Source organism: Marmota monax, unplaced genomic scaffold (assembly GCF_021218885.2).
Source record: "Marmota monax isolate L192 unplaced genomic scaffold, Marmota_monax_Labrador192_F-V1.1 WCK01_AAM20220418_F8-fsc00005, whole genome shotgun sequence".
NCBI classification, from domain to species: Eukaryota; Metazoa; Chordata; class Mammalia; order Rodentia; family Sciuridae; genus Marmota; species Marmota monax.
In genome coordinates, this window is record NW_026692254.1 from 24117398 (window position 1) to 24131474 (window position 14077).

Sequence of the window (14077 nt, forward strand, 5' to 3'; positions counted from 1 at the left end):
AGTAAGCTCATGTCACAGCCTGCACACACCCAAAAGCTAACTAAATGATGGGATCATAAATAGAAATAAATTCAGGGTCATCTCTGAAACAGCCTAGTATATGAAGAAAAGTAATAGTAATAAAAAACAGCAGCAAGAGGTGAGGCTACTTACTGAGGTTTTACTACATGCTAAGGGCCATTCATATATTGCTTTATTTAATCCTTTCAATGACTCTGCAAGATAGGTCCTTTCTCTCGGAGTGTGGTACCTTATCTAATGTGGAAATAGAGATTCAAACCTAGATTTCTTTGACTTCTGGTCCCACACTCGTAGCCACAGTGCTTAAATTAGTAAATTAGGTTTAAAATGCAGTAGAAGGATTTCATGCCAAGATTAGGGGACTGAAAATATATATAGTGCTTGGGTTTAGAGGGAAGAAAATTCTCACACAGAAAATTACAAGAACTTTTAAAACTAATTTAATATCCTCTTTAGTGCTTAAGAAATTATTTAGTCTCAACTTTTTATCTAGTTTATTCTTACATTTTTATTTTAGGAATCTTCAAAATATAAAAGCAAGAAAATAAAAATCGTGTGATAACCCCACATAGAAATAAATATTCTTAACATTTTCAAATCAGTGGTGAGAAACTTTCTGCCTTCCATTTCCCCTGTACTCCATTCACCTACTTACATATGTTCCCGTACAATTAAGAATAAGTAAACAAAGATTTGAAATCAAAGTACTCTTATAAGGAATCATTGTATACATCTGTGTGTTGTATATACAAATATGTATAAATACATAAACACACTTAGAAGTTGAGGGAATAAGCACAGAACTCAAGGATATTGTTATAAAAATATACCCCCTTACCTCAGCACTAAGTCTGTTGTACCCTCAATTAAATGGGCTGATAGAACTAAAGCCAATGTATTTTACAGATTTTTGTGAATAAGATCTCTTTTTTAGCAAATACTAAGTCATCACTCAAAGAAATTTTTCCATAAAATTTGCTATCAGAATTGTGTCTTCTCTGTATTTATCCTGCCCAATTGCAAAAGGAGAGAGAGTCAACAACTGGGAAAAGATGCAGTCTTAGCAATTCATTTCTAGCTTAATCACATATTTAAATATTAACTTCTAGAGCTCACAGCCTTGACCTTGAAAATTTTTATGATGTAATTTGAATGATTTTAGAATTTTTTATAGTGTTTTTAAACTACAAATCTTGTTTTCAAACAAACTTTTAATTGGAAGACCAGTGAGTGAGTAGATTCCTGTTTCTATCAATGTCTCCAATTACATGGATTTTTAGAAGAGTTCAGTGAATCACTGATGTTGATGATATAACAAGACATTTTTTTTTTAATCGGTGTAAGACTGGATTTAGAAACTGGAACCTGACCTTTAAGAAAGTCATATCCCAGCCTCCTTACTTAACAGACTGAAGCACAGAGAAGTATGCTTCAAGCCACAGAACTGTATTAAGGCAAAACCTCTTGTGATTTGACCAGCAAACAACACTGGTCATTTCATGCTTACTTTTTTTTTTAATATTTATTTTTTAGTTTTAAGTGGACATAATATCTTTATTTTATTTTTATGTGGTGCTGAGAATTGAACCCAGTGCCTCACGCATGCTAGGCAAGCAGGCTACCACTTGAGCCATTTCCCCAGCCCCTCATGCTTACTTTTATACAACATCTGTTATTAAGCAGTATATATTTTTCCTTTTTCTTCTTTATAATTTTTTCCCCTAATCTCAGAGGATTAGAGTTAGGGAGTTGAGATAAGATAGAAGAAAAGTTGATAATTTTTGTTAGAGGGAAATTTGTCATCACTGGCAGAAGCAGTTGACCTCTTGCTTCTGATCATCTCCTTCATCAAAATGACAATACTCTTTTGTAATTGAGACTGGTTCCTCTTTTGGATTTGACTTCAAGATTTGATCTTTGGGGGCTGTGCTGTCTCTAGCAATGGAAACTCAAAAAATTACAGATGCATAATCCTGGGTTGCAATCTCTTTTCCATTATCAGGTATCAAGAGTGCCCCAGTGGCCAAGTATATTAAAACATCCCCTTTCATAGTTAGTTTTTATTAACTTTTAAATAAGATTGTTATGAACCCTCCTGTAGAAATGCTTGGATTTTGTTAGTGTCACCAAAGATAATAAGAAATGGGGAAATAGTGAAGTTATACATGCTGTGTTGAGTTACATTAATTTCCCTGTCTCAAGATGCCACATGTCCACAGAAGAACTTTGCCATACAAAAGCATTTTATTTTCTAATTGATAGCACAAAAATAAATAAATATATTTTTTAGCATGATAATTCTCATTCTCTTTTCTTAACTACTAAATAATATTACTTCTCCTTAATGATAAAAAAACTAATATAGGGCTGGCGATGTGGCTCAAGCAGTAGAGCGCTCGCCTGGCATGCGTGCGGCCCGGGTTCGATCCTCAGCACCACATACAAACAAAGATGTTGTGTCCGCCTAAAACTAAAAAATAAATAAATATTAAAAATTCAAAAAAAACAACTAATATAAATGTTAACACTGACTTTTCTATGAAAATGTTAAATTTTCACTTCTTTCTAATTATTTTTAAGTATACGCTATCAAAGTCAGCTTGTCTTATTCATCTCCTGAACAATGTAACCATGCCTGTTTCTTCTAAAGGAAAAATTTAAGCTACTGAATATCATATTAAATTGGCACCTATAATTCTTATCTACAGGTGGTTTGGAAATTTCTGCTTTTCTTCTGCATGATACGTGTGTTTATATAAAATAGCTTATAGTTTATATAAAATAGCTTATTAACCTAGATTTATTACATAAAATATATTAAATTTTGACTGTAAACACTTCTTTAAAAATATTCAAAGAAGCCCAAACTCATTTGTTTAAAAAAGAACTATTCCCATCAGCCTATCAGACTTTCAAAGGTAATGTACTCTTAGCAGAGTACATTAATGTTTATAAAGATTTAAGACAAAGTTAAGTCTAATTCTCTCCTTTCTTCTTTAATTAAACAGCAAATTATTCACCTTCCTGGTATATTTTGCCTGTAAAGGAAATTTAGTTATCAATTCTTTCACATGTCCTTTTGAGAGTTATCAATAACTGATTTGCTATTGGATAAATATGTTGAATGTTTTCAGGAAGGAGTGGAGGAGCCTAAACAGGAAGTATAACAGGAAGACTGGTAGTTTCTGCTTTTGTCTTAGTATCTTAGAGAGGTAGTTCTGTTTCCGGCTAAGTAGGTTTACTTGTTAGCAATATTTAAACACTCAAATACAATGTTCAGTTTCATAAAGAGAGTGGATTGACCATCCTATTGCTCTAGTTTTCTCTCCTGCTAAGCTTTCCTCTTTGCAGAGACAGCTAAAAGATGGTTAGATAACGTTGTAAACCAATTCTTAGTCTGACTGAACAAAGGCATTTTGGAGTACATGGGTAAAATTCCTGCTCAGCTAATATACTACATGACCTTTACAGCAAAACATTCAACTCCAGCTCCTATGGTTTGTTTAAAAAAGAACTATTCCCATCAGCTTATCAGACTTTCAAAGGTAATGTACTCTTAGCAGAGTACATTAATGTTTATAAAGATTTAAGACAATGTTAAGTCTAACTCTCTCTTTTCTTCTTTAATTAAAGGTTTATACCTGGACAGTTGTTTAATCACATTGTTTTCACAGTTGTCCAGCGCATTCTGTTGGTTTTTTTTTTTTTAAACTACAGTTAACTTGCCTAAAAAGAAAGACTTAGAAAAGTGAAAATACATTTTCTTTCATAGTATCCTATTATAGTAACATAGTTGTTACCGATACCTTTCCCTTTTAAATACTGTTAGAGTCTATTTCCACACCACATAGTTAAAACATTTTGACAGTTATTAAAGGTGAACAAGTCAAACTTGAGAAAACAGTCAACCACTACTTTATCATAGGCAACTTCACTAAAAACATTTATGAAATTCTGCTTTTTTATAAAATTGGGGGTTTGATAGTAAATAAATAAATATATATTCCTTCTAGCATTAAAAATACCATCAGCCTTTGCAAGAGTTGCCCTATTGCAATGCAAGCACTATCCACATACACTGTATTTGGGGGGATTAGCTTTGTTTCATTTCCTGTATCTTTTATTAATGGGGTAGTTTTACTAGGCAGCATTCAAATAGTTAAGATTATCTTAAGGAAACCAGCAGCCTCAGCCCTCCCTCCTTCCCTTTCTCAACCAGTCTCTGGCTTCCTCTTACGGTTTCGCTAGTGGCAGCGCAAAGCTGCTGAGCTCTGCCCTGCAGGCATGAGCCCCTCCTTCCGTGAGAGCACATTTCCTGGCATGGGGGTCGAATCATGTCGCTAAAATGGGGTCGGCTTCCTGAAGTGCCCCTCATAACAGTGAGACTCACAGGACCAAAACATGGGGAGGTAAGAGTCAAATTCTAAAACAGACGAAACAATGTAGTTGGTTTTGTTTTTATCCATAAAGAACTAGTTTGAGTTGCTGCAAAGGTTGAAGGAATTATTTATTCTGATTTGAAGAGCATTACAAGGTTTTAGAGAATAAACTAATTGTCATAGAAGATTCTTTTAACTACCACAGCATGCTTTTGGCTTTCTTCAGCAAAGCATCAGATGCTTTTCAGTTTGATGTTTTGTGCATGGAGAAACCTTTAACAAAATTTAGTTTAAAAAAAGGAGCTCTTTGGAAGAACTCAATTTTTGTTATTGATTTTTATTTTGACTAGAATTTTGTATACTTTAACAGTTGCCAATTTTCACTTAGCACAGTTTCCTTTTTTTTTTTTTTTTTTTTTTGGTAATGTGAAGTAGTTTTTCTCCCTTCCTCTCATTATTTTGTATAGTTGGAAAACATAGCATTTTGGTGCTCAGTTTTTGTGTGTTCTGTTAATAAAGGACTTCACATGCATCAAATATTCACCATTTCAGTGTGGTAGACAGGTTCTGAACAGAAAGTCAGAAGACCTGGTTTCTAATTTTGACTGCTAACCATTTGCTTTGTGAACTTTTGCAAGTTAACAGATCTCTCCAGCCCTTGATGGTTAGTATGATGAATGAGAGTGCAGCTTTAGAGTCGGCCAAATATGAATCTTAATTCCAGTTTGAGCAATTGTTGATGTGTGGCTTCAAATAGATTATTAAACATCTCTAAGCCTCAGTCTCTTCATATGTAAAATGAAGATAACTAGTATTTAATTCATTGGGATGTTGTGAGAAACTTATGTAAGTCACTTATTACAATGTTTGGTACGTAGCAACTTTTCAGAATTTTAACTTATTTATCTTCTCAATTGTAAAATGGAAATCTTAATACCTACCCTGCCCACTTCAGAGTTATTGAATCAGATGAAATAATTTATATAGAAGGCATTGATTTAAAATGTTAGGCATTTAGTAGTTGTCATGATCACTAACTGGGGAACCCATTTTCCAGGTGTTTATCTAAATGATAACAATAGTATACAGCAGTAGTGAAACTCCTGCCAGTATGTATTGTAGTTCTTTCAGTTGATTTGAAAAGAAATTATTCCATTGCTATTGATTAGCCAGCTGAGTGCTTTGTCAAACAGTGCTTCTTTTAGAACTTTTTGGGGAGAAAAACTTTTTAGGTCCCCACAGTTCCATATAGTGTTTGCTTGAAATGTCCCTATTTTATGTGTTTCATTAAGTATCTGGTATTCTGCAGTATTTCTTCAGATTTTCAAGGTTTAAATTCTTTTCCATTTCTTTTTGTGCCTGTATAAGTGTTGATAACAACCCCTCTTAGATTGAGATTTGAATCACATGAAAGCCCTCTGCTTTCAATCAGTCTCCAAAAATGTCATTTTTGACATTTCTATATTGTTTTGAGATAACATCACCAAGCATTCTGGTACTCAGAAGTCTTACACCCAATCTAGGCAACCTTTTTCTCATTGGATCTAGTCTCTAGTTTTCCAGTATCCCCTGAGCCTTGGACCTGGCCCAGGTAGTCTGCCCAGTCGCCAGAAAGCCAGGCACACGGTAAACTTAGATACATGTCAGTTTCCTGTTCCCCTTGACAGGTGAGGGAAGACCTTGTGAAAAGAAGGGCCCATTGTAAAGAAGATCAGAGAGCAGATATTGGGATACCTTGTCTCTTCAAACCATAGCCAGTCTGCCACCTTTACTTATAGGGCCTCAGGGCAGAGGAGTGAGCAGCTAGGCCTTGGGACTTCCTTTCTCTGGGTACCCATTTTCTTAAAGGAAGTGACCACTGTGGGTAACTAGGCTGAGGGGACAAAGGAGGTAGTTTTTAGAGTGGTTGTCAACAAGATTTCTTCCTCTCATCTTTTTCATACCCCCTATCTGCCTGGCTCAGCAGCAGTGTCTTTGCCATTCTTCAGTTTTCTTTGTCTTCCTTCCTCATGTCACAATTTCTCTCACTGCCAGGGAAATATTTCTATGTTGCACTAAGAGAGTAATAAACTAATGAAGCTCAGTGAGGTATGAATAATTATTATAACAATTTAATAATTGCTTGCTAAGAGCCAGACACTGAAAAACGCTTTCCATATATTGTCTTATCTAATTTTTTTAAAACATGGGATTGGTACCTTCCTCATTTTACAAATGAGGAAACTGAGGTTCAGCAAATTAACTTGTGCCCCTTCACACCATTAATAAGCAGTAACGGTAGAACTTAAGATTTTTACCCAGGCCTGACTCCATTGTCGTTTTGGTTTTTTGTTTGTTTGGTTGGTTGGTTGGTTGTTTGGTTTGCTTGATTGGTTAGTTGATTGATTGGTTTTCCTTTTTTTCATTGTCCACATTCTTAAGAACTGTGCAATTTTTTGTTCTCTGAGCAACCTCTTCTTCCCAATTTGACTACGAGAGGAATATAATATCTATTAGTCTTGGAATTCTAATTAGTGAAAACTGTATATGTGGGGGATATTTAGTAATTTCGGCTATAATAAGGAGGAAATATCAGAGACGCTCCTCACTTACGGATATGTGACTAGTATGAAAAACAAAGGAGTCTCAGTAATTTTTCATGCTTTATGATTATCTGTCCTTACAAGCTAACCCAGAATTGCTACTATTCCTTTTTGTTCCTTGCCTAAAGCTGACCCTCAACTCAATGCTTTATTCCTATGTGGACTATGCTATGGCATACTGAGGAGACCCCTCATTGCCCATTGTTGGTAATTAGTCATTGTATCTATTGGTATAAATAACCCTGAGTGAGCCACTGTCCAAACTGTGGAACCTATCCAGTTTTCATATGATTTTTCTAATGCAGTTTTTAAAAAAATGCCCAGAACATTATTCCCCAGTTTTATCCAAAATATTCACCAACCACCCATAGGCCATCTCGGTGCTCAGGTAATGGGGGATGACCTTACAGTGTACTTGTATAAATTGTTATTAATTGTTGATCTTTTCTTTGGCAGGAAAAGGAAAAAGAGAAAGATAAAATTAAAGAGAAGGAGAAAGATTCTAAAGAAAAGGAGAAAGACAAGAAGACTCTCAATGGACACACTTTCAGTTCCATTCCTGTTGTGGGTCCCATCAACTGTAGCCAGTGTATGAAGCCTTTCACCAACAGAGACGCCTACACTTGTGCAAGTAAGAGATGTGCTTCTTCCTTTCATAAGCTGAACCTCTCTTGGCTCAGGAAAGCTCATTTCTAATTTCCTGTCCATCCCACCCCTTATCTGTTCCTCATTTATGTGGAGAAGTAGCTCTGTTTACATTTTTCTTCAAACATCAGTGAAGAAATTAATTCCAGATATCTAATACACAATCTGTATTTTTTTTCAAAAGCCCCATTTTCAAATATTCTTGTCTTTCTATTCATAAACCACCACCTATTCCAGAAGTCTGTGTCAGCATCAGAGTTATCAGTAGCCTCGAACCCTAAAGTCACCCTTGTCTAGACCATATATGCCCACTTTTAAATCTAGTCCTTCAGTATATGTTTCAGCCACTTGCCAACATTAAGTCAGAATGACTGCCACGGGGGACAGGACCTTTGTATACAGGTGCTCTGTGCCAATCCACTGCTGGCCTGCCTGCAGCCATCTCAGAGGCAAGTCTGTTAACTGAGTGGGTTCCTGGTTTTGATAAGACACTCTCAGGCCAGAGTCAGTTAACTTTCTCTGTATAGAACTTTGATAATAAATATCTTAGGCTTTGTGAGCCATCTGGTTTTTGTCACAGCTACTGAACTCTGCACTTAAGTACAAAATTATCCATGAACATATAAATTAAAGGGTATGGCTTTGATGAAATTAAACATCATTTATGGATATTTAATATTATATAATATTATGGACATTAAAATCTAAATTTCATACATTTTTTACATGTCATGAAATATTTTTAATTTATTTTTTCAAATCATTTAAAATGTAAAAGACATTCATATTCATAGATCCTGGGCTACACAAAAATAGGCTACAGGCCAGATTTGGCTCACACACTGTAATCTGCAAATCTGCTTATAAGGCATTATATCTCAAAAGTTTTTCATTGCACACATAGAAATTAATAATTTTTGTTAAGCGTACAGAGGTAAATCAAGGAGTCTGCTTTGGTCAGAGGTGACCTGTCTGGAGATCCAGCTATCCCAGGGCCAGCCAAATCACTTAGAAGGCCAAGGTGATTAGTATAATATACCTGTAACCAAAACAATGACAAACTCAAATTCCAAAGATCAAGTCCCAGATCATGATGTCATAACATTTTGTTTTTAGTCATTTGTGTTAAATATTCTAAGTAATCTGTTACTAAAAAAAAAAAAAAAATGTTAATTTGTAAATTGTAAATTTTTAAAACTTTATCTGGACAGAAGTTAATTCTATAATAATTTTTACTCGCTTTCTTGAATAAGAGCAGCAAAGAACCTGCAGGTAGCAAAGGACTCGAAGCCTCTTTTATCTATATAGCTATAGCTGTTGTGAATTTTAAATGACTGGCTTTATCCCAAACATTCTTGTAAAATTGTTTCTGTGGATGTTACACCTCCAAAATTGTCTACACCCCTATTCATTTTGCTGTTTTATTTAAAAACAAACAAACACTTGGAAGCATTCATCTAAATCTTTATGTATCCCTGTAGACAAAGATCACACACATTGCTATTACCCTTCATTGGTGACTTACCACAAAATCAAAAATTTCTACTATATGGTGATGAGTATCTTGTGACCTTTAAGAAATAAGAGGCCATTCTTTGTCCAATAGCCCTTCAATATTTTTATTTTAGAACCCATGTTCTAGTAGTACTCTTTCCTAGAATACCAGTTGAATGTCTACAGTTTAGTTTTTTAGACACTAGACACAGTCTGCTTCTTAGTATTAGAATGACTTGTTTACTTAGAGTAGTAGACACTGAGTGATTTTTTAGGCATGTTTATCATTAAAATATTTTTTAGGATATTTACACAGGGAATATACATTTAATGTAAAAATTACAGGAGTCTTTGTATACTTAATGAAGAGCTTATTCTAAGAATCAAAGAAGCCTCAAATTTGCCATTTACTTGTCAGTTATTAGTACAGTTAATATTGTCTTTGATTCATGACTTCTTAGAGGAATTATGTAGCTAGCTCTCTCTTTCATTTTGTTTTTGTTTAAACAAGATAGTACAAACGGTAAGCCCACTTAATTGGGTATCTATGTATTTCCATTTATCACAAATATAGTGAGAGTGAGCAAAAGGTGGGTTCCACATTTGCATTGTGCATCCCTAGTCCACCTCTGAAGTAAGGAGCACCCCTTCCTCCCTCAGGAGACCTCTAGTACCATTATATAAAGTGAGGCTGCCTAATAAAGATTGAGTGAGGCACCAGTATATCAATCTATATATTAACTCCATTTTTCTTTGAAGTGGATTAAAATGACAGTTCTAGGGAGTGGGGGTTTAGCACAGTGGTAAAGCACTTGCCTGGCCTGCAAAAGGTACTGAGTTCTTTCCCCAGCACTGGCCCCTGCCTCTCCAAAAGAAAGAATTAAATGAGAGCTGTAGAAATTTCTTGCCATATTCCAAAGGATCATACCGATCTTGGAAAAGGCCATATTTTTTTATTGGCATCATGACATTTATATTCAAGGAGCTTCATCACTAAAGCAGATTGGATACCTACTCTCTGTTTCACAACATAAAAATGCTGGGTAAAATGTATATATATGTATGTATACATATGTATGTGTATGTATATATGTGAACACATATGTGTGTATGTACATATGTTAATGAATATACAGCTGAAACTGCCAAAAGGAAAATCCCCTGAGTGAACTCAAATCAGAGCAGTAAAGAACATAACCCTCAGGCTGGGGATATAGCTCAGTTGGTAGAATGCTTGCCTCTCACGCATAAGGCCATGGGTTCAATCCCAAGCACAACAATAAAAATCCCTCGATTAGGGACAGGATATGTAGCCTTGGAGTATAGAGTAGGAGCTAGAATTGAGAGCCTTGATAAAATGAAATGCTTCAAAAACTAAGATCTATGATGAAGGGCCTAGAAGAATTCCACCTACTGGCCTTAAAAAGCAGCAAGGGACCTTACCATTTCCCCAGGATGCTCAGTGAAAATTCTAAATGATGCATGAATTGGGGGCCCAAATTGTATATGTGCTCAAACCCAAAACTAAGGAATTTCACAAGAGATTTATTGAATCCTAGTTTAAGGATCTACCACTGAAACAAATACAGAACTGCTCTGTGTGATAACTTTGACAAAAGAATATACCAAGAGGCTACCATGGAGGGAAAAAAAATCCTAAGAAGCTGAGCACACAATAAAATACATAGATGCCATATAAGGAAGTAAACCACTTTAGGGAACATTTAACAGATACATGGGCAAGAGAAGATATTGAAAATTACTGAAAATTTAAAACAAAATCTATAATGAAACAAGCTATAACATTTGGGTAAATATGAAAAGTAAGTGAATAAAACTTCAAGAATAAGCCGGGTATGGTGGCACATACATATAATCCCAGTGACTTTTGAGGCTGAGGCAGGAGGGTTGGCAGTTCAAACCCAGCATCAGCAACTTAGTGAGTCCCTAAGCAACTAAGCAAGACCCTGTCTCTAATAAAATATTTTTAAAAAGCTGGGGATGTGGCTCTGAGGTTAAGCACCCCTGGGTTCAATCCTTAGTAACCTGCCCATCTCCCCAAAAAAACCCTCAGGAATAGCAATAATTGTTGAAGGTTCTCTGTGGAGACTTCTCAAATATTTTAGTATTCTGAATCATCAGCATATTGTTCACATTTGTATTTGTTTATTTTTAAAAAAATTTTTTTAGTTGTCAGTGGACCTTTATTTTTATGTGGTGCTGAGGATCAAACTCAGTGCCTCATACTTGCTAGGTGAGTGCTATACCCCTAGCCACAACCCCAGCCTTTATATTTATTAGTAAAGGAGGAAAATGGCTTCTGCTCTCTTGTCTGCTTTAATAAGGTAAAAGCTGGCCAAATATCCTGGAAAATCTTGATGACTTCAGACTGGGTTTATTTTTTACTTTTAAAATAATTCAGCAAAGATCATTTGCTCAAATTCTGTGAGCTTCTTTTTTTGTTATCATGATCCATTCAGAAGCAGTTAAACAACAAATACCTTTGAGTACTAGTATGTGCCAACCATCTTTCTCAAGTTGCTTATATATTGGTTTATAAAAGTTGTTCTCAAAGTATAATTCTTGGTACTTAGATTAATGTAACATCAGTTATAATGTAGAAAAGTTGAAATTAACCTAAATACCCTCAGATAAAATATAGTGTATGAATTAGATGAAATATTGGGTCAATACTAAAAAGAATAGGATAGATCAGGTGTTGCTAAACTTTTCTGCAATGGAACTGATGTTAGATTTTGTATCCGATCAGGTTTTTGCCATGACCCTACCCTTGTAGGATGAAAGCAACCGTAAATAATACATTTTAAAAAATGAATAAATTACAAAAGCAGGCTACAGGCTGAATTCAGCCCACAGAATATAGTTTACTAATGTCTGAGAGAGATCCACAGGAGTAGACAGAACTCTGCAAGACATTTCAGTGAATTGAAAAGGCGGCAAATAAAACAAAATGTATAGCATGATCCTAATATATGGAAAACAGATAAATGAACTAATTGTTTTTAAATACACAAAAATATCTGAAAGGATATACAACAAACTGTTAACCATCCAGAGAAAAAGAGATAAGAGGTCAAAGGGATCTTTTATTTTATACTCGTGTGTCATTTGAATTTTTTAAGAATAAGCTTATGCATTTGTATTCTTTAAAACACTATGTATTGGACCATTGATAGTTTGAAAGTTTATTCTTGTTACTCGACAGCTGATCTATGATTTAAAAAAGCAATATATGTTCGAGTCAAGAATTTAATAAATAAAGAGCAAAATTATTACTGGAAAAAAATTAGTTTCACAAGACTTGAGAGTTCTGCTAGCACCAGCCTGAAAAAGTTCTATTGACTCTGTTCTGAGTTGTGATGTGAAATATCATCAGAAGGTATAAGGATAAAAGAGAAAGTCATTTGAAGACAAAAAAAAAAATCTTTCTTGTGCTGTAGAGAACATGGGTTTATAGTTAAAATGAATGAATGTATCTTGCCATGGTTAGCTTCAAACAACTTTCCAATTTTAAGTTCAGGTTGGAAGAAGTTGTTTAATATATGTCAGTTTATAATATAGTCTTGTATTGCCATTGATTTGTGGCATTATTTCTAGGTTAAAAGCAGTTGAATTTTGTTCTCTTTGGTTATGTAAGCCTTGGTCTATGTTAGATTTACAACACAGAATTAAACCTACAACTACTATAATTAATTTTTCAAATAGCAAAAATAACATTGTAATATAGAAGAATGTACCTCTTTTAATCACAGACATCCTGAGTGCCCCTCCCTTTTTGTGGTGCTAGGGATTAAACCCAAGGCCATATGCATCCTAGGCAATCTCTTTACCAAGTTACATGCCTGGTGCTCTGAGTCCATCTTTTGTTTTCTCGATATCTTTTCCTTAATTATTAAGCATGATAGAAATTCTGTTTTCCTTAACTCCCAGCTAGGGAGTTGTAGGACTGCCAATGCTATTGGTATGGCATGTGCTAGAACTCCACTGCCACATGGTTCTGGTATAGCTCTTGGAGACTTCCATTGCCCAAGTACACAGAGGAGCCCATGGAAAATCATTTGAAAATCATTGGTTAGGAAAAAAAATACATGAAAAATGTCTTAGTACTAGGATCTGAAATTTTTAGCCACACATAGGTATAGCAATTAAATACTTAATAGGATAGCAGTCTTCTGGATATCTGGTGTTTAGAAGTTCCACAGATTTTTAAATTTATATGTATTTAAAATTATATTTTTTCTAATTAAATTTTATTTTAATGGATATCAAGATGTTATGACAGGTTTTTGGTCAAGTTGTTTCTATTAAAAAGTACTTATTTTGAAACCTTATTAGTTATTGATGGACCTTTATTTATTTGTTTATATGTGGTGCTGAAAATCGAACCCAGTGCCTCACACATGCTAGGCAAGCGCTCTGCCCCTGAGCCACAACCCCAGCCCTTAACCAGTCTTTTGCTGTTGAACTTGAATGATCATTGAAACAAACAGTTCTGACACCATTCTTTTACCATTGATAAACCCATTTTGTCCCATTGTCCCAAGATCTGAAACACATATAAAAACTTAAATATAGTATATAACATAATATAATAATGATAGTACAATAGTCACAAAATTAATATTGATATAATAATACATACTTAATATAATGATAGTATAACAATCACAAAACTAATGTTCATGTAATAATATACATGGGTTCTAGATTATGGTTTTTAACCTGTTTTGATACACCTGTGTCAATTTTGTTGAAATATTCACAGAATTAAAACTTAGAACTTAAAGCGTTAAGACTAGGGTGACAGGTAGTAGTGATAATAATCATTTGACCTTCAGAGTTTTGTGGGCAGACTTGATAACCTCACCAGTTCCAGCAGCCTTTCTTTTTACAGCCTTCCTGTTGACTCCCACAGCAACTGTCTTATATCATGAA

At 34.7% G+C, this 14077-nt stretch overlaps 1 protein-coding gene across 14 annotated transcripts in view; it reads left to right on the forward strand.

Moving 5' to 3' along the window:
* Akap13 (A-kinase anchoring protein 13) overlaps positions 1-14077 on the forward strand; it is a 353536-nt gene that overhangs the window by 295241 nt on the left and 44218 nt on the right. For all 14 annotated transcript variants that reach the window (XM_046436733.2, XM_046436768.2, XM_046436778.2 and 11 more), the window contains one exon: positions 7439-7613. In XM_046436733.2, coding sequence (XP_046292689.1) covers positions 7439-7613 — 175 coding nt within the window. The remainder of the gene's footprint in view (positions 1-7438; positions 7614-14077) is intronic.